Source organism: Natator depressus, chromosome 4, assembly GCF_965152275.1.
Source record: "Natator depressus isolate rNatDep1 chromosome 4, rNatDep2.hap1, whole genome shotgun sequence".
NCBI lineage: Eukaryota > Metazoa > Chordata > Testudines > Cheloniidae > Natator > Natator depressus.
In genome coordinates, this window is record NC_134237.1 from 133,087,583 (window position 1) to 133,108,346 (window position 20,764).

General features: G+C 51.2%; 1 protein-coding gene across 4 annotated transcripts in view; it reads right to left on the reverse strand.

Annotated features, from left to right (window-relative positions):
* MAVS (mitochondrial antiviral signaling protein) overlaps positions 1 to 20,764 on the reverse strand; it is a 43,092-nt gene that overhangs the window by 14,408 nt on the left and 7,920 nt on the right. The window contains exons 3-7 of one of the 4 annotated variants that reach the window (XR_012639385.1): positions 18,815 to 18,989; positions 16,281 to 16,567; positions 14,445 to 15,390; positions 11,858 to 12,204; positions 8,379 to 9,731 (exon numbers count right to left, since the gene is read on the reverse strand). Coding sequence is in view for 2 of the 4 variants with exons in the window: in XM_074951914.1 (XP_074808015.1) it covers positions 8,961 to 9,731; positions 11,858 to 12,204; positions 14,445 to 15,390; positions 16,281 to 16,567; positions 18,815 to 18,989 (2,526 nt within the window). In the remaining 2 variants the exon portion in view is untranslated. Of the gene's footprint in view, positions 1 to 3,109; positions 9,732 to 11,857; positions 12,205 to 14,444; positions 15,391 to 16,280; positions 16,568 to 18,814; positions 18,990 to 20,764 lie in introns of those variants that run through there. The other 3 variants (XR_012639384.1, XM_074951915.1, XM_074951914.1) reach the window with 3 other exon arrangements.

Genomic DNA, 20,764 nt, shown 5'->3' on the forward strand with positions numbered 1-20,764 from the left:
TAAATTCATGTTAGTTTATTCTGATTCACTTTTTTGAGTCTCCCCATGTGGACAAGCCCTAAGGTTACAATGTTCAGCACTCAAATCAGGAAATGAAAAGGCTTTGGCTACAACATAATATTGTAATGTTAACCTGGGCATGTTTTCACACATCCAAGCACATCATTCCCTATCACAGAGTGATGTGGCTCCCTTTTAAAGGACCTTGTCTCATCACCTGGAGATGGGGGAGGTAGGTAGCCTGGGCCAGCGCTAATAAGGGAGAGTTGAATAATAACTGGGCCATGAGGATCAGTTGAAAGGTTCTATCTATTTGATGACTATCACCTGGTTAAGGAAGCATGTGAGACTAGAAAGAGGAAGGGCTGGGGGCTTCAAAAGGGGGAAATGGCAGTGAGAGAGGGAAACTAGGACTGAAGGTAGCTGAAACTGCAGGGGAAAGGGAGGACCTTGGTCAGTGGACCCTGAAAGAGGAGCTCGGAGTGAAGGTAGTTGTGCTGCAGGGAATGAGAATACCCCGGAAAGAATGGCCAGGACTCAAGGGGTGCTGGGGTGCAAGGGGAATGAATGTCCCTGGGCAGCAGGACTCTGAAGGCAAAGGATCCAGACAAGGGGATGTTAGGCACCGTGGGACAAGGGTCTGGAAGAGAGGGTGATGGCTGAGGGGTAGGGTGGCCACCCTTTCAAAACATAAAAACAGGGACACATGCAGGAGCCCTGCCCCAGCTCTTCCTCTTTTCCAAGGCCCTGCCCAGGCTAGAAGCCAGAGCCAGGCCACCGTAAGAGCTTCCCAGGGAGCCCAGGCCACTCTGGGGAGCCCCGGACCCTCCATCTGCTCTGGGTGAGGTGCTGTGGTGCCCAAGAGCAGCCCCCCGTCTGTGTCCCTGCCCTCCAGGGTGCGCTGCCCAGAGCAGGTGAAGCGTCCCGGGCTCCCCACAGTGGCCTGGGCTCCCTGTGTGGCTCTTACTACTGCTCGGCTCCGGCTTCTGGCCTCTGGCCTGGCCATGGGTGGGACCGCAGGGGGAAGAGGAGCAGGGGGGTGGGGCTTCATGGTGGGGCAGGGGCCCACCTTAGACCCCCCTGGGAAGGGGCTGCTGCTGCCCCCGAGCCTCAGGCAGGCATGGAGCAGTGCCACACGGAATCCGGGACAAATGGCATCCCAGTGTCATCCCTCCTAGGACCTTAGAGACTAACCCATTTATTTGAGCATAAGCTTTCGTGAGCTACAGCTCACTTCATCGGATGCATACTGTGGAAAGTACAGAAGACATTTTTATACACACAAACCATGAAAAATTGGGTGATTATCACTACAAAAGGTTTTCTCTCCCCCCACCCCACTCTCCTGCTGGTAATAGCTTATGTAAAGTGATCACTCTCCTTACAATGTGTGGGCCCACATTGTAAGGAGAGTGATCACTTTAGATAAGCTATTACCAACAGGAGAGTTTTTTTGGGGGGGGGGGGCGGGGGGGGAAGAGGGGAGAAAACCTGGATTTGTGCTGGAAATGGCCCACCTTGATTATCATACACATTGTAAGGAGAGTGATCAGTTTACATAAGCTATTACCAGCAGGAGAGTGGGGTGGGGGGAGAGAAAGCCTTTTGTAGTGATAATCACCCATTTTTTCATGGTTTGTGTGTATAAAAACGTCTTCTGTACTTTCCACAGTATGCATCCGATGAAGTGAGCTGTAGCTCACGAAAGCTTATGCTTAAATAAATTGGTTAGTCTCTAAGGTGCCACAAGTACTCCTTTTCTTTTTGAGAATACAGACTAACACGGCTGTTACTCTGAAACCAGATTTTATATATACACACAGACCATGAAAAAATATACATTGTAAGGAGAGTGATCACTTAAGATGAGCTATTACCAGCAGGAGAGTGGGGTGGGGGGAGAGAAAACCTTTTGAAGTGATAATCAAGGTGGGCCATTTCCAGCACATTTCCAGGAGTTAACAAGAATGTCTGAGGAACAGTGGGGGGAATAAACAAGGGGAAATAGTTTCACTTAGTATAATGACTCAACCACTCCCAGTCTCTATTCAAGCCTAAGTTAATTGTATCCAATTTGCAAATTAATTCCAATTCAGCAGTCTCTCGTTGGAGTCTGTTTTTGAAGTTTTTTTGTTGAAGGATACTCACTTTGAGATCAGAAATCGAGTAACCAGAGAGATTGAAGTGTTCTCTGACTGGTTTATGAATGTTATAATTCTTGACATCTGATTTGTGTTCATTTATTCTTTTACGTAGAGATATGTGGGCACAGCTGGCAACAGGCTTTGTTGCAAGGATAGGTTCCTGGGTTAGTGGTTCTGTTGTGTGGTGTGTGGTTGCTGGTGAGTATTTGCCTCAGGTTGGGGGGCTGTCTGTAAGCAAGGACTGGCCTGTCTCCCAAGGATCTACAACCTATCCTGAAGGACAACCCATCACTCTCACAAATCTTGGGAGACAGGCCAGCAACCACACACCACACACCAGAACCACTAACCCAGGAACCTATCCTTGCAACAAAGCCCGTTGCCAACTGTGCCCACATATCTATTCAGGGGACACCATCATAGGGCCTAAGCACATCAGGCACACTATCAGAGGCTCGTTCACCTGCACATCTACCAATGTGATATATGCCATCATGTGTCAGCAATGCCCCTCTGCCATGTACATTGGGCAAACTGGACAGTCTCTACGTAAAAGAATAAATGGACACAAATCAGATGTCAAGAATTATAACATTCATAAACCAGTCGGAGAACACTTCAATCTCTCTAGTCACTCGATTTCTGATCTCAAAGCGAGTATCCTTCAACAAAAAAACTTCAAAAACAGACTCCAACGAGAGATTGCTGAATTGGAATTAATTTGCAAATTGGATACAATTAACTTAGGCTTGACTAGAGACTGGGAGTGGTTGAGTCATTATACTAAGTGAAACTATTTCCCCTTGTTTATTCCTCCCCCACCCCCGCCCCACTGTTCCTCAGACGTTCTTGTTAACTCCTGGAAATGTGCTGGAAATGGCCCACCTTGATTATCACTTCAAAAGGTTTTCTCTCCCCCACCCCACTCTCCTGCTGGTAACAGCTCATCTTAAGTGATCACTCTCCTTACACTGTATATTTTTTCATGGTCTGTGTGTATATATAAAATCTGCTCACTGTACTTTCCACTTTATGCATCCAATGAAGTGAGCTGTAGCTCACGAAAGCTTATGCTCAAATAAATTGGTTAGTCTCTAAGGTGCCACAAGTCCTCCTTTTCTTTTTGCGAATACAGACTAACACGGCTGCTACTCTGAAACCATCCTAGGACCAGGACTTGAAATGTGCATTTCGGGCCTGTCCTGCCCAATTCAGGATGGGTGGTCACCCTACCGAGGGGCGATAAGGAGGCCTGAGCAACGAAGAGGTGAACCAGAACTCCAGCTGCACAATGGCTGAAGGACTGTTCCATTGGTGGCCACAGATGGGTTCCTGTTGGACTAGTGAGGTAAAAGACACTCCACGCCTGACAGGGCTAGACACTAGAAGGAGTCTGACTGGAGGCCAGGCCAGGCCTCGATGGCAAGCGCAGTGTTGCCAACTCTCATGACAACCTCAGCTGGGGCTGGAGCCAGTCTGGCGATGACTCAAGAGACTCCAGCCCTCTAGCAAATCTGAGCCCTCTGGCTGCCTGCCCCACCTCCTGGGGCAGCATAACCACTCCCTAGAGCAGTGATACTGCAGCTCATGAACCGCAAGTGGCTCTTTAATGTGGCTCCTGTCACTCTTTGCAGATCATTATATTAAAACACTGTGTCATTTAATTATTAACCAGTCTAAGGTATTAACCAATCAGGATGCTTTTACAATATTATTGACCAATGAAGTTAAAGTTATTAACTTATTTGCTATGAGAATAATACATATAAACTAAATAAATAGTTCCCCTGTGATACTGTGTAAATATGAATCTCTAGTACTATAGTAAATGAAACCATGAATTCACACGACTGTCGCTCTTTTGGGTAATGCTGGTTGCTAATTTGGCTCCTGAACCACTGAGGTCTGAGTATCATTGCAACTCAAAGCCACTCTCACAGGAGGGGAGGAAGGAGCTAAAGAACCCAGCAGAACAGTGCAGCTCCAGTCCTCCTTGGGATGGGTCCTCTGCTCCTCCCCTCCCTCCCTGCAGCACCCAACCTGGGAAGGGGCATGAAGACCCCCTGGTGCTGCTCCTCCCCCAGCCTGGGAAGGTGGAGTGTGGACTCCCCTGCAGGAGCAGGAGGGGGTAAAGTGCTCAGGAGGAGCAGAGGTGAGGCAGGGTAAGTGAACTGATGGAGCAGGGGGCTGAGCTGATGGGAGTGGCAGGCAGAATTAGCTGCTGGGCAGGGGACGGGCAAATATGGGGCTAAGCGCTCCCGCAGCGGGGCCCAAAATCACCATGCCCAATAAATTTGGGAGAGGGGGCAAGGCTAGTTGTCACACGCACACACTGGGGATGGGTGGGGGAGATCAAAAAATCAAGAGACCCCCCAAAATTTGCAATACAGGGGGTGAAGATTTTTTTTTAAAAAAAAAAATCTCATGATTTGGGTGGGGGTCCGACTCATGCATTTTGATCTTTTGACACTGGCAACACTGCATATGTGCCGGGGTGCTCTGGGGTCAGTACACTTTGTGACATTGCTATGGAAAGCAAATGGGAGTTGGGCGCCTAAATCAGAGGGTACATCTACACCGCAGCTGGTGGTGTGCTTTCCGGCTTGGGTAGATGTACCTGTGCTAGCTTTGATCGAGCCAGCATGCTAAAAACAGCAGCGTGGCCACGGGGCAGGGGCTAGCCACCCACGTATGTACCTATGGTCTCAGATAGGATTACACTTGAGTGGCCAGCCCGTGCTGCTGTGGCTATGCATGCTAGCTTGCTGAGAGCTAGTACATGCATATCCGCCTGTGCTGGAAAGTACACCTCCAGCTGCAGTGTAGAAGTACGCTCAGTGACACTTCCCAGCTCCAGAGCAGACCTGCCCTTAGACAGGTTTGAAAATTGTACCCATTATCTTTCTCATACCCCAGCTTTTGAGTGTTTAAACTTAGGAGCCCAACTCTCCTCAAGTCTCATGGGGATTGATGTTAACTCCTGTAGGGTCCATTAAAAACTGTAGACTAGGATTTCTAACTTCAACTGGGCACATTTATATTTTACGTTTCCCTCTTTTTCTCTGAGGGGGAGAAAAGGAAAAAGCTAAAGGTGGCTTCTAAAACTCAGGGCACCTTCTGCTACACAAGTCTTGCACTTGCAGAGGTTGTTGGAGTTACAGTTGCCTGACGCTTCCCATTATAAAAACCTGTTTTCATAATGTTACAGGGTTTATGAACTCCGCTAGGACAGGGCTTGTAACAAACAAGACTCATAAACATGGCATAAAACTGTTTGTTTCATGCCCAGATATGCTTAATGCTTACACTGGGACTGTTGTCTTTCAGACAGTAGGCCACATTCTGAGAGACAAACTCCCTCCCCAAACTCCGTTCATAGAATTTGGCCCATGGATTAATCCTCCTCCACCCTGTGAGATGGGCAAGTAAATATACCCATTATCAAGATAGGGATACTGAGGCAGGGAGGTTAAGTGACTTGTCCATGGCCAAAGGGGAGTCATTGTCACAGATGGGATTAGTGCTCAGGAGTTCCTATTCTAGGTTTGGGAACAGGTTACCACCTCCATCTCCAAGCACATAGATTTTATGTACTGAATTGCTCCCCTCGCTGCTGGCTTGTTGAAGAAAAAATTAAAACCAACCTGCAAGATTTTTTTTTTTGTTTTTGTTTTTTTAAGCCTGTTATGTGCTCACACAACAGATTTTTTTTCTCCCACTCTGCAGAGTTGACCCTCCTAACTGAGGCTAATACAATCCTGGAATTGCATGCAGCTAGCTTTCAGCGGACAGAACTTACTCCATAGACGGCTTCCAACCCAGAAACTGCCTCAGAGCCTGATCCTGTGTGGTGCTGAGTATAGTACCTTCAACTGAGAGATGAAGGTGCTCAGCACCATGCAGGTTCAGACCCAGAAGCAGGTTCTGGACTGGAAGCTGTCTTTGGAGTAAGTTCTATCAGCTGAAAGCTAGCTGCACATAAATTAACTACTGGACTGTACTAGCCTCAGTTAGGAGTGTAAACTGCCAAATGGGAGGAAAACTTCCACTGTGTAAATGCAGAACAGACTCTTCAGAAATGCTAACAACTTGGGGGGCTGTCTGTGGGTTTGTTTTTTTTTTGCAGCAAAAAGGACTATTGGCCTGCAAATTCCTACACTGTAAAGTCCAGCCAGTTGAGCATAGGAATGGGGGAGGAGGAGAAAATCATTTAAGCATTTCAATTTTTCATCCATTCATCAATGACTACAAAGTTGTGGTTTTTGTTGCACATTTTTTTTCTGCCCTTATACCCCTTGCATCTTTTGGCTCCAACTAGAAAATGTTAACCTCACAGGAACTGATGTGATCTTAAGTGCTATACAGTTCTTACTGCATTCACCTGGCAGAGAACCAATCTGATCTTCTGTTTTACTGCTGGATTATTTAAGGGTTGAACAGGTTCAATTAAGGAGTGGAAGAGGCTCTGCCTCACAAGGTACATAGTTAGTTAGCTGTGAAGACCATCTTGGGACCAGCCTCTCTCTAGTCCCACTGCAGAGCCTCATGCTGGACACACAGTTTAGAAGCACGTTGTGTTTTGGAATGAAATAGGGCAGAAGTTTTCAACCTTTTTCTTTCTGAGCCCCCTGCTATAAAAATTCCACAACCCACCTGTGCCACAGCAATGGTTTTTCTGCATATAAAAGCCAGGGCCAGCATTAGGGGGTAGCAAGCAGGACAACTGCCCAGTGCCCCACATACGGGGGCCCCCACAAAGCGAAGTTGCTCAGAATTCGACTTCAGCTGTGGGTGGCGGGGCTCAGGGCCCCAGGCTTCAGCCCTGCCGGGGCATGTGGGGCAAGGAACAGGGAACACTGTCGGGTCCTGGGCAGTTGCAGAATTGACACCTGGAGAGTTTTACATAAATGGCCACTCTACCATAGCTGTCAGTTCTGATTTCTCATTAGTAAGGCTTTGAGTCAATCATGGATTCTGTGATTTTTACAAGACCTCTGCAATTTCCTCAAAATTCCACTGAAGCCAAAGCCCGAGCCCCACCGCCTGTAACTTAGCTTTGCGGGGCTCCGGGCAATTGCCCTGTTTGCTACCCCTTAACGCTGGCCCTGTATACATATCCACGGTTTATTGTTTATTTCCCACATCCTGCCTGTGACTTTCAATAAAATACCCTTGCCAAAATCGTGGCCCAACTCATTAGCAAAACCACTGAGACAATGCGACAGGAAAAGGAGTAAACCTCATGCTCGCTGGAGCAGTGAAGCTGGAGGGATATTCTCTGTTCCTTGAATCCTGCAGGACAGTTGCTTCAACTGACCTACAGACCCAGTTACATACATTACCATCACCATGATGGTGGCCGAGTTCTCTCCAACTACTTAATTCCCACCCGCCCATTTCCACTTAAAGTTTGATTCTACAGTAAAATTACGCCCAGACAATTTGGAGGCCTAGGACGGCAACAGGCAACACCTGCCTTTGCATGTAATCCCAGGCTCTGACTAAGGCTATGCAGCATGACAGGTATGGGAAATGTACGCTAAGGGGAGAAGGAAACCACAAGCTTAGTGGTGTCCCCTGCAGGCATGGGAAGAGAATTTTGTGCTAGTGAAAGGCGACAGTCTATTTGACCTCTCTACTTAGTCACAGAGCAGATACAGCATGGAAGCTGCAGTGCAAACTTCCCCACACTGCCTCAAAGCTGGAGGGACCCCCCTGTAGGCATATAGAATGGTAGTTTAACCTCCAGGGTCCATTTTAAACCTGGGCCTCTCAGCTGGGACTGCCACCAGTGGGACCAGCTGTGGGATTTTTGTAACTTGGTTACCTGCTGAGCAGATTTTCAGACCCTGCTCATTTCACACAGGGCACTGAAAAGGCATTAGATGTTAACAACCAAGTTACTGATCTGGTCTGAATTCAAGCCGGTGAGGTGTAAGCTAAGGGTGAAATTCACCCCAGTGCAAAGGGCCTAGTTGCCAGTGGGATCTGACTGGCAAACAGGCCTCATGCTAGCCCTCCATGAGTGAATAGTTGTACCAGCAGCACAGCCATTCAACTCAGCGAGAGCAGAGGATCCTGAATTGTGGACCCAGTCAGTCATACACAAACACATGGCAAGAAGGAAGGGGAGAGTGAACACAGACCCAATCACGAGGCATGGCTGGAGGAGAAAGCCAGAAGAGCCCTCAATGGACCACGTTTGAGTTCAAGGTAGTATCCTTGGTCAGGTACCTGCACAGGAGCTAGTGCCCAGCCCCTCTCCATGCACCAGCATTTTAAAGTTGGGCAAAACCTAGCAGCAGAGGCCAGCTGCGTTGTCTTGATGTTCATACACTTCAGATTCTGCAAGGAATCTCCTTCTCTCAGAGCTGGCAGTAGGAATCCTGAGATTCACAGGACAACAAGCTCTCTCTTGTAGAAAGCCTCCACCTGTCTCTTTGGTACCCGCTTCCACTGCACTGGGCCACAGACAGGTGTGGATAATGAGCATCTGCAGAAGGGGTTGCAAATTTCACTGTCTCAGATAAGGGTCCATCAGCGACGGCTTGCATGGTGGGTTGAGGTGCAGCAGGAGAAGGAAAGTATATGAGAAGGCAACTAGTGACAACAAGGATGGAGAAGAGCACAAGGGGGTCAGGCATCTGAGGCCTCATTTCCAAAAAAGATTGAATAGTGCATTCGAAATTCCACCCTCCAGCCTAGCCTTAAATATGCCAGTTAAAATTCCTATGCAAGAGAAAGCTAAGCATGAAGTTTACAGTTGACTTTGTGGCTGAACAAAGTGATGTTCTACCTCTCCACCCTGCTCAACTCCTAATTCCGCAGATGCTTATAGAACAGGAAAGCCACAACAGAAGTGAATGCAGCAATGGCAGCTGGCAGTATATAGTCCTTCAAGGGGAAGGATGTCCCATCACTGTCTCGCTTTGGCCTGTTAATGTTCGAGCCAGAGCTGGCTGGAGATGGGTTCTCATAGACACTGGCTACAACCCTCAGGCTGGGAGCCTCCCCCAGATCAGCGCCAGGATACTCAACCACATGGACTTCGTGAGTTCCCACAGCTGTGCTGTCCCAGGTGCTGCTGCTCTCTGGCAGAAGGGAGGCTCTGCTCGTTTTGGTAGCCTCGACTCTTCTTGGGCCATTGCTGGTAGCCCAAGATGGGAGGGGGTGGTCAGACTGAGAGGAGTAGTGATTCTCTTCAGGCTGATTCCTCTGGGCTCTGCTGGAGCTGGGGCAGGCACTGCTGGATTCGCTTATCATTAGGGGATTGCTGCCCAGAGAGCACTCGCTGCTGAGGAAGAAGCGGTTGGACCTCCCAGAATATTGGACATTTGTCTCGGGTGACTCTGGCTGCCTCTGGGCTGGCTCCTCCACACCTCCGGTGGAGGTTAGCACACCTGGCTTGCTGAGCTCCACCTCTTCATCCGGCTCACTGGAGAACACTTGGCAGCCCCCAGGGGAGCCTGGCAAGGCGTTTTGGATCTTCCACCCTGCCTCCCTTGCGGTGGTGCGAACTGTGCTCCCAGGGAACCCTGGACTGGTTTGGGTCACATTCGGAGCAGGGGGCTTTGGCGCTTGATTTGCCTTCAAGAGACAACAACAGGGACTAGTTAGACCACAAACTGAAGCATGTCACCAGAAGCACTGATGGCACCCAACCTCTTGCTTTGGGGCTGAGTGCTGCAAGCCCAGCTTCAGGCTGCCCCCAGCTTAACACCAATCCCTCCCAACACTCTGTGGCTCAGAAGGAAGGGTCATAGCCAATGTTCCCTCTAATTTTTTCCATCCACGTGCGGAATAAATTTTGTTACGTGCACCAAAGTATGTGCGGATGTGCGCCACCAGTAGGAACAAAAAACCTAGATATAATATATATTTTTTAAAAGTTACCATAGGGATATTACTCCAGCCAGGACAGGTTGGGCATCATAGAACTCACTACTCAAAGAATTAAATTTAAGTGTAAGAGAAATAAAAATTATGAAATACATAGACCAGTCAAAACAGTAAAATAACACACTTTGAAAGAATAAAATTACAGAGAATATATGTGCATTGCAGGAAGTACCAAGTAGTAACAATAATAGGGTGAGTGAGAGAGAGAGAGTGAGTGTGAGAGAGAGACCTGGGTGGGGGTGTGTGTGTGTGTGTGTCTGTGTGTGAGAGACAGACAGACAGAGATGGTGTGTGTGCTGGCTGTGTGTGAGAGACAGAGGTCGTGTGTGCGCCATGCGCTGTCTCTTTAAGCCACTCACTGAACGCACTCCTGCTCTGTCCTGAGCCCTATTGTCTTGTCTCCCCTCCCCGGCTCTGTGGAGATGGGGTACACGGGGAGGGGGAGAGGGAGAGACAGAGACAGAGAGTGTGAGCTGACTGCTGGGGAAATCTCAGAAACAGTGCACTCTCTCTTTAAGAAGGCACTCAGCCTCTCACCATTCAGACCTCAAGAGCTCCCAGGCCTCCTGAGCCAGGCTGTCCCCTCTGCCCTGCTCTGCAGAGATGGGGTACAGGGGAGGGGGGACACCCTGACATCAGCACCCTCCTCCCCACTCTGCACAGCCAGCAGGAGGATCCTGGGAGCAGCTGCAGGATGGAGCAACGTGGCGGGAGGGGCACCTGAACACACACTGCTGGCTGTGCACGCTCTGATAATCAGCTGGGTGGCATCTGAATCTCTCCTGCACGGTCGCCCAAGCGCGCAGCTTAACAGGGAACACAGGTCGTAGCTAGCTCCCCTCGGCTGGAGGGATGGGGAGCCTCTGGGCAGGTGTGGAGAGGAGGTTATCAGGGCTCTGGAGGACCCTTTGGGACGGGGAGGGTGAGCAAAAGGTGGAAGAAGGGTAGATAAACTGTGGGGGGAGTGAAGGGGGGGAACTGGGACACTAGCCACTAAAATGAGCACGAGGCTGGAGGAACTGATTTACAAACAAAGGGGAGAAGAGTTAACGGGCAGCCTGGCTGGGGCAAATCTCCACTTCCCTTGTCTGCAAATAGCGTCTTGCCCCATGGCAGCCAGACCAACGGCTGCTATCAGGGCCACTTCCAAGCATAGATAAGGCCCTGGGGACAAGGCCAGGAGGGAGGTTCGACACCTGATCCAACAAGCATTTGCAAACTGTAACCACCAAGGTGGGAGGGGAAGTATTCAGTGCAATGCGCAGGGGTCTAACCAGGAGGGTTGGGATGAAATTAAGAAGATGAAATTCCAGGCTGTTGAAGGGGAAGCTTCCTAACAGTGAGATCTATCTGCCAAGGGAAGTATGGGAGGCCCCATCATTTTGGACACAAAAGACTGTACAAGCCACTACAGTACACTACAGGGAACAATCTTGTTTACTCCTCTATGCCAAGGGATAGACTAGGTGACCTACAAAACAGACCTTGCCAGTCTTTGGGGTATGAAAAAGTCTTTCCACCGACTTCAGTGGGCTTTGACTCAAGCCCTTCATACCCATGATTACGGACTGTGCTGCCTGATTCTACCATTAGAACCTCACTCGGTTTAAACAAGGCTCTGGGACAGGGCAAGGAGAATGGAGAGAAAAAAACCTGCAGAAAGGGTCCAGGCTAAAGGGAGCTTGTTTGGCAGGATCTCTCTGAAATGCTATGGTTCTGCGGGAGACCATAGCTCAGGCAGAACAAGACCATTTGGGGTCATTGTGTACAACAGGATCAAGGTGAACACACACCCAACACACGTGACAACCTACGTTCTCCTTTGGCATGGAGGTGCTGCTGCTGTCTGTCTCTCTCGTTGGCAGTTTGCACTCTTGGACAGGAGATTTCAGCTCACGCAGGTCGCTGTTGAACGCTGGCTCTGACGGGTCAGAGGGCAATGCAGGTGAACTAGGCGGAATCACAGCAGTAGAGGAGAAGCCACTAGGGTCAGGGAATTCCACAGCAGGCATGGCATTGGAGAGCTTGAGAACTGTCTTAATGCTAGTCGTACTGGGATGGAGGGGGGAACTGGTTGGAAGAACGTTGCTGGGTCCAGGAGTTGAAGCTGGGCGTAGCATGTGAGCTGCAGGAGCTAGGATCTGGACTTTGCTTTGAGGATCTGGAGGGAAACAAGGCAAAACGTGTATTAATCAGGATGTATGAAATGAATAGGAGTTGTGAGTTCCTTCCCCCCGCCCCCAACAATATTTCACTATTAACAATGGGAAAGTCCCAGTTCAAGGGGGGGGGGTGGTCTCCAGGGTAGAAGGAGTCTCTTATCTGGTGCCTCTTTATGAAGTCACGTTTCTTGGTTTCCTTGTACAGGGGAAAAACGTTATACCTGCTCCAAACAAAAAGGGAGGGGAGGAGGTCATTCTGCATTAGGCCTGCCAAACATGAAGTGCATTGTTAACAAACCATGTGTGCAACAGGGGTCTGAGCCACAGGGCTCTGACGTCAATGGAAAGACCCCCCCAATGACTTCAGAGAGCTTTGGAGCAGGCCCATGAAAGAGAACAGGAGTGTGACTGTGGGGCACAGGGTGATGGGTCTAACGCAGGGGTTCTCAAACTTCATTGCACCGTGACCCCCTTCTGACAACAAAAATTACTACAGGACCTCAGGAGAGGGGACCAAAGCCTAAGCCCGCCCAATCCCTGCCAGCCTGGGGAGAAAAGTCAAAGCCCTCGAGCTTAGGCTTTGGCCCTGGGCCCCAGCAAGTCTAAGTCAGCCCTGGTGACCCCATTAAAATTGGGGTCGCAACCCACTTTGGGGTCCTGACCCACAGTTTGAGAACCGCTGGTCTAATGAGAGGCACTAAGGAACGGACTCAGGTCAGGCATTTAGTAACGTCCATTGTACTGTAATCTGAGCTAAGAGGTTTGGTCAATTCCAGGTAGACAGGTAACTGGGAATGCTACACAGCATCCTCAGACACATCTGTCTGCTGCCAGCACCATGCGAAGCCCTACCCTTCACACCCCATCCGTCTCGCCCCCACTGAAAGGTAGTAAGGGCTCCAGCTTATAGCTCTCTTTTCTACCTCCCATGTTGACGAAGTAGCTAAGCTCACTGGCTTCCAAATTCATCTCTCTAGTACCTTCAAGCTCTGAGCAAGGTGTTTGGCCCTCGGCCTGGGCCACAGGGAGCAGATGGATTGACCAGAGTGCTGTGGGGTTCTCTCTTGGTTCTGTCTCTCACAGCGCTCTGATCCGTAACACAACTCTACAACCTGGACCTACTGCTGGGGAAAGTCTTTGTAAAGAAGTCAGCTGGGCTAGCATAGACAGCAACAGTCACATTCACTATCTTGTTACAACCAGCATCTCCACTTTGCAGGGGTTCATGGGAAGCCATTTTCTGGTTTTGGTTCATGAGAGGTTGACACCCCCCTCTATTCCAAGTCCAAACCCAAATCGAAACTCAGCCCAAGATAGCCAAGTTTGGCTTGGTCCCACGTGGCATGTCACCACATTTGGCCGGTTTTTCCCCTGGCAAACCTGATTGAAGGCAGCGCAGGTTGGCAAACCTACTGACAAACGGGGCCCAAGTCTCAGGTGCATAACTAGGCCAAGAGACTGTCCCTCACTTCTGGGTGTATATCTGTTTCCTACAGGGAAATTGTACTAACAAGTTACTTTGCCTGGGACCCAGGCACTGGAGCAAGGAGGGCTGTGAACTGAGAGACACCATGGGAGGGGCCCTCTCTTGACACGGGCAAAGTCTGGCTTTAGCCTTCTGGGTGGGGGAACAGGAAACTCCAAGACTAGCAAGGTGGTCAGCCCCATTCCTCCCTGTCACACTCACCCCAGGTCCCATCTGCCCCATGTCGCTGGGAAACCAGAAGTGGCTTGGGGCTTCAAAACACATGTGGTACGTGGTGCTGCCTCCTTCAATGCTGGGCTGGGCCAAAGCTGTGCCAGGCTTGAGGATGAGCTGTGAGGAATCCAGCTTTGGCTGCTCTCAGCCAGCGAGTGGACCAGCCAGTTCCACATGGAGTAGAGTGGCACAATACCAAGAACAGCCTTGCATTGAGTCAGGTGCACCTCTAAGTGTACCTCCCCCACACCACAAATTCTGCTTGGGGGTAGGAGAAGCTAGTGGATGCTATGCAGACACTGCAATTCCCACTGCAGCTGGAAGCCAGTGCAATTTTGATCACAGGTTTCAATGTCCCTAACTCATCCCCGGTGATGAAGATGCTGCCCCCTTTGCACCAGGAGCAGACTAAAACGGCCCTGTGTGAATACTGACGGGGAAAGCTCTTACTCCTGCTGTTTGCTGGTACACTGGCAACGCCCAGGGTATCTGCTAGGCACCCGCCCGACCACCCACCCCAGTGGGAATTGATGCTGCTACCTGAGTTCTGCTCAGGGATCCCCTGGGAAGGTCCAGCAGAGGGGCCTGAAGCCAGTTTTTCAGAGGAGCTGGCCAAGCATGTTGTGTCGAGATCTAATGCTCCCAAATCATGAGCAGTCGCATCCTCACTGAGGTCCGTGGGGATGGTGCTCGTCGTCTGAGAGGCGGGCGCTGATCCGATTGCAGGGCTAGAGTCAGCCCTTCCTTTGATGGCTCCCAACTCACCATAACTGTGTGTGCTTTGTGCGGAATCTCTGATTTGGTGTAGAGGAAACGCATCCCTCTCTCCACCATGGTCTTCTCTCTGCCCCTGGGCACGTTTCTGCTCTGCATCAAACTGGGTCTGCAGGAGGACAGGGTTATGAACATCCACCATGCTGCTCGTCAGGTTCCCATTCTCGTAACCCTGCAAAGCCTGAATCTTCTGTTCCCGGAGCGAATCTCCAGCCTGCTGCCCATGTCCGGGGACAGCTCTGTTGGCACTGGCAGCCAGTGGAGAGCGCTCAAAAGAAGAATAGTAAACCTCTTCTGGCTGGTTCTTGAAATCCTCTGGGCTAGGAGCAGCGGCCGGCTCACCTCTCTGAACAGGCTCTCCAGGCATGGATGCCTTTCTGCTGTTCCCAATGTTCAGGTGATTCATGTTCCCAAAATACCCACCGTTCACACAGACCGGATGCTGCTGGCGGCCGGCCCAGTCCTGCCCCTGTCCGCTTGGGTCAAATACTGGTCTGCCTGGCTGAGCCACTTCCACCTCTCCTCTGGGCACACCCCCACAACCCAGCAGGTGTCCCACTGGTGATCCAGGAGGTAATTGGACTGCTGCTGAGGACAGACCATCTCCATGGTTACTGCCTTCCTGTGATGCCCTGAGATCAGCTAGTGCTGCGTTCCCAGTGGGCTGGGGACTCGGAGCTTCCCTCCCCGGGGTCAGGGCATCTTCTGCAACCTGGAAGAAAAAACGAGATGTGTTCAGACCATAAGAGAATTATTCTTTAGGCCCAAATTGGGATGGGGGCTCCCACGAGGCGCTGGACAGACCCACCCCCAGGCCTTGTTTTGACCCAAGTGTTCAGAAGGAGACAGAGCCCTGGTGTCCAAACTCCTCTCTCCACAGCGCTGCCTCTACACCTAAGCCCTGGACCACCCTGGGAGGTGGTGTTTTACCCTCGTCACTGAACTCTGAAGAGAAGCAAGGACTGAATGGACATGGAGACTAGCTTTCCTCCTCAGCCTTGGAGGCAGTCACTCTGGGTTCTCCCCTGCCTTGAGGCCTGCGGGAATTAGGGGGTGACAATCCAGCACTTCCCTAGCACCGACATCGCCTTTTAACCAGAAGGAATCGCCGTGTGCCGGGGCACGTAGAATGGAACAGCTACCTCCGGAGAAAGAACGTGACTGACAGGGTACCCGGCACATGCTGCAGCCACTTCTCTGTGGCAGGAGCGATGGCAGCACCAGCTAGAGAGAGAGAGAAGGGTCCAGACCACCTTCTGGCCCCCAATCTATCAAGCCCATGGCAAAGGTGGGTATCGGGCAGCTGGCTGTAACACCCTGAATCTCTGGATCATGTGCACCAGGCTGGAGTGGCTGGAGCACATCTGCTTTGGATGGAATGGGAGCAGTGCAGGAGCCAGGGATGCTGGCACTGTGCCACCTGCGTGCTCCCACGCCCTGCAGGGCAGCCAGATCTGGCTGACTTCTCACCCCTTTGAGCGGTCAGAACAGCACAGGGGGCTGGGACACAGGCAGGAACTCGGCCCAGTTTTAAGAGTCAGGTTCTTGTCAACCAAACCCAAGAGATATGACGCCACGGGACACTCTCAGAGACCAACAAACCTTTTGCTTTGCCAACGGCTCCATTTCTTGCACAGGAGTGTTGTATTCCCCCAGGTCTTGGTAGCTTTCCACTGCAGACGGATTCGTCTGGAGAGGCAGGGTTGTGTCAGGCCCTCGGAGACTTGCTGGCTGCCTAGGCAATGAAGGCGTATGGGGATTGTTCTCAAAGGTGGGGCCAGCGCGCTGAGGATCAGGATTAGCTGTCGGTGGAGGCATCTGAGAGCAAACCGACTTGCAGCTGGGCAGAGAGTTATTCACAGCAGGAAGTTGTGCCTTGTTCCGAGGACCTGCAGGAAGAGAGAGCACAGAATATTTGAAGTGATGGGTAATATGGGAGATGGGGAGTACCGGCAGGGGCTGACTTTAGCACTGGTGTGGCCCTAGAAGGGAAGCATGCTGTCTAGTCAGAGGGAAACCAGGCACCGCCAACAAATGTACCTTCACTCAGAGGTGTGTCCTCTATGAGGGAGTGAGGAGTTCTTGCTCTCCATGGCTCATTCAACCTCCCAGCTCTCAGCTGAGACAGTCAATGAACAGTTGTTGTCACTGTGACAGCACTTCCATTGAAATGGACACGTCCCCTAGCAACCGGGCTGAGACCCACCTCATCTCACCTAGGCTACGGAGCATTTGTGTGTGTCTGGCACGCTAAGCCCCGGCTCATTACAAAAATATATGAGTACAAATACAATCTATATGCAGGGCAGGGCATCCTGCCAGGCACAGATCACCCACAGAGAAACCAAGAACTATCGATCTCCTGCTCAACTCTCCCAACTCAGCCTCCCCCACTTGCTGATCAGCCAGGTGCTGCTCCAAGTGAGCAGATGAGGAGAGGAGCTTGCAGCGTCCCCTGAAGCTCAAAGCCAGGCTGTGGCACGCACAGGAGGATTCCAGGAGGTGACCTTACCGCCACCAGACTTCTCCCATTTGTCCCTGGAAGGGACTGTTAGCTTGAGCACCAAAGCCAAGCATGCCAGGACAGACAGGATCCTGCGCTGGACCCCTTTGCCTTCACAAGGTCCCATTCTACCACGCCACTCATCCAACGTGGACTAGCTAGTGAGTGAAGGGCCCACAGTCCATATTTTCTATGTGGATGATGCTCAGGGTTCTCTCCCCATCTTACCCAACCCACTAGTGCGTGGCAGTGCCATTTACCCCGTGCCTAGCAGAGACGGAGGCTTGGACAAGGCCTGCAAGGCTAAGAGTTAGCCCATGAGCAAGCGCTCGTAGGTTGGCAGAGGCAGTCACAAGACCTGGTGAGGTTTGTTGCTGCTCCCTGCACCGAGTGACTTTGCTGGCTGTTTGTGACACCAGTCTGCAAGCTGGGGATGGGTCTCATCGGCTCTCTAGTGGTCCCAGGCAGTTGGAAGGAAAGATCACAACCCGCTTGAAGGGGGGCCAGACCTCGCTACAGTTTTGCAGGTCTCTGTCACCTCGAGTCTGAATTACTGCAAAGCAGACAACATGGGGCTGCAGCTTCAGGCCATTCAGAAACTCCAGCTATTGCCCAGCACGAAGGTCCAGTAGCCACCTTACCCTTGTGCCCTGCAATTCTACATGTGGGATTCAACCTCAGTGATTTGGGGTGCCAACTTCCACCTCTTTCCTTGGGCGGTGCCACTGCAGAGGAGATCAACTGAGCAGCTGGAGCCAGCAGCCTGTAGGTTTTAACAAGGGGAAGGGGCAGGTGCTGTTTCTGAGGAGAAGCCTCCAAGGTTTGGAACCTGCTAGCATAGCCAGGACCTGCTGACTTCCAGAGCAGATGCATCACCAAGCTTTCAAGAAGGAGGTGGGTCGGGAGAGGGGTAAGCGGGTGAAAGGCTGGGGTTAATTTATTAACCCTGCGGGCAGGAGGGATGGAGGAGTCAGACTTTGCTACTGGTGCTGGTCTCTACAATTGATTGGAGTTGTATATTTAAAACTTACACCCTCCTAATAACAGCAGTGATAGCTCCAAAGAGACTTCCAGGAAATGGGAAAGAAACAGTACAGTTTCAAGGGAGGAAGGATTGACCAGTGGTTAGAACATAAGAACGGCCACACTGGGTCAGACCAAAGGTCCATCTAGCCCAGTATCCTGTCTTCCAACAGTGGCCTTTGCCAGGTGCTTCAGAGGGAATGAACAAAGCAGGTAATCATCAAGTGATCCTCCCCTGTCGCCCATTCCCAGCACTAGCCTGGGCCTTGGGAGACCAGAGTTCAAATCCCAGCTCGGCCACGGACTGCCAGTGTGACTTGGGCAAGTCACTTAGCGCCAGATCCTCAGAGGTGTTTATTCGATTTCAATGGGAGTTTGGTGCTGAAACCGGCTTTGGTGCTTTCGCAAATCCCACAAGGTGTCTATTGGCAGCTTTACGCCTCTCTGACAACTTGGCCCCCCTGTACCTGTGGGATAACAGCCCTGCCCTACCTCACAGTCAAGGCTGCGAGGCGTTGAGATACTGTGGTGATGCTAGAGAGAGTCCCAGGGCCAGGCAGTTAAGAGAGCGCAGCATGTATTAAGGGACAGGTGCTGCAAGGAAACTTACCGACTTGATGAGCATCGTACTTGCACTGAACCCTGTCTGCGAGATCATGGTGCCTGTTTTTCCTGAGCGCCTCAATGAGCTCCTTCACCCAGCCATTCCTGCATTTCAGGTAGGAGAAGAGCTGCCCCACGGCGTGCTCGTTCCCTTTCCTGTCGTCGTGGGCTTCGATCTCTTCCTAAAAATCAGCAGGGAGAGAACGCTAAGAAAGGGGCTGGCTACGGGGCATTTCATCAGTCTCAGAAGGAGTCAGACAAAGCTCTCGGCCACTCAGCACCTGGGGTCCCGCTCAGGCCGAGGCATTTAGCCAGGAGTCAGCTGGCAGGGTTGCTCAGGGTGAGAGGAAGCTCCAGGAGCCACGGCGCAGTTTGGCAGAGTTCTGTGTTGTGTACTAGGAGGTGGCCCCGTGCTGGAGCAGCAAGGGGAATTGCAAGGCAGGATGGTAACATGTTACTGGGTCTGCGTAGAGGCAGGACAAGCAGGGGTGCCGCAGGTCAGGAGTGGGGCGCTCAGGAAGGAGGGACGACAGAGCAGGAGGGCTGGAAGCAGTTACAGCTCACAGAACCTTGAGCACCCTCCATGTTGTACCCTACATTCCACCTCCCCACTGCGAGGACTGCAGCCAGTGGGAGCTCTGGACAGGGGAGCAGGCGAAAGCCAGGAGCAAGCCAAGGCTGGAGAGCAGCGGGAGCAGAGGTTCGGTTAGGGAGGGAGGAGGGAACAGAGTAAGGAAGGGGGGGCAGGAAGGGGCACTATTTTTCAAATCCTGCTGTACGGCTCTCCCTTTACCTTTCAAGGTTTTTTGGGGGGGGAGGGATCAGTAACTGAGGGTCAGCAGCCCGCCTACTAGTCAGAATACAGCCATGCACGCCAAGACCATATAGTCTCCATGAGCTGCAGTGGCCACAGACCTAACAACTATATTAACCCTCATACTTCACGGTTTAAGCTGATCACTATTATGGATCAGGAGATCATCTTTCTGCGGGGATAGACTACCCCACCTCTGCCCACTGCAGAGTTCTTGCATCTTCCTCAGGAATACCTGGTGCTGCTCGCTGTCAGAGACAAGACACAGGACCAGAGTCACCGGATCCAATCTGGCAATTCCTAGGTTTCCTAATTCCATGGGCTGTTCTTAGCTGGCAGGGCACACTGGTTGGTTACCTGCAACCGTGCTGCAGGAAGAGCCTGTCCCTGAGATGCAGACAGAGAGCCCAGGCTGCAGAAAGCAGCTCCCTGCTCTAACTAGGTAGAGACTTCGTGAGCAGCAGCAGCTATAGATACAGCTGCCACAAAACACTCCCACACGTGGTGGTTTTCTCCCTCTTTCTTACCATACACAGAGCTCAAACCAAAAATTCTCCTTTACTGGCAGCACAATCCAGAGAGAGAGAGAGAGAGAGAGAGACAGACAGACACTCTCCTTAAAAACAAGACAGACTTTTCAGGTGTCCTGCCCAGGACGGGGGCATTTCACGCTGGGGTTGGGACTGGGTATGACATGAGTGTCCATGGCTGCTCCAGGGACAGATTGCTGGGTAACATGACGCCAGCTCTGTGTCTCCCATCCCCACCCCCTCCACCGGTTGGTTAGTTTTCCCTCATCACTTTTCAATATTTAAATATATATATATATATCTGAGACTGTAAGGATCTCTCTGACTTGTGCTCCCTCCTAGTTACAATTCTGACATCACTGTGTCCCACTGGCTGCATGGCTACTCCTTCTGGGTTTGGACTGGGCTTCATGCCTCCCAGTATCCACCTCTAGTTTGCAGCCACCATCCAATTCTGTATCTGGCAAGAGACTGCCTTAGTTTTGCACATCGCCCTGTGATGAGGGATCTGGCAGTGTAACCCACTGGTCAGCATGCATTATGTGTCCCCCTCTCTGTGCCTGCACCATAGAGGATGTGAGCCTAGTTACTTGGGAGACTTGATGCTTTAGCT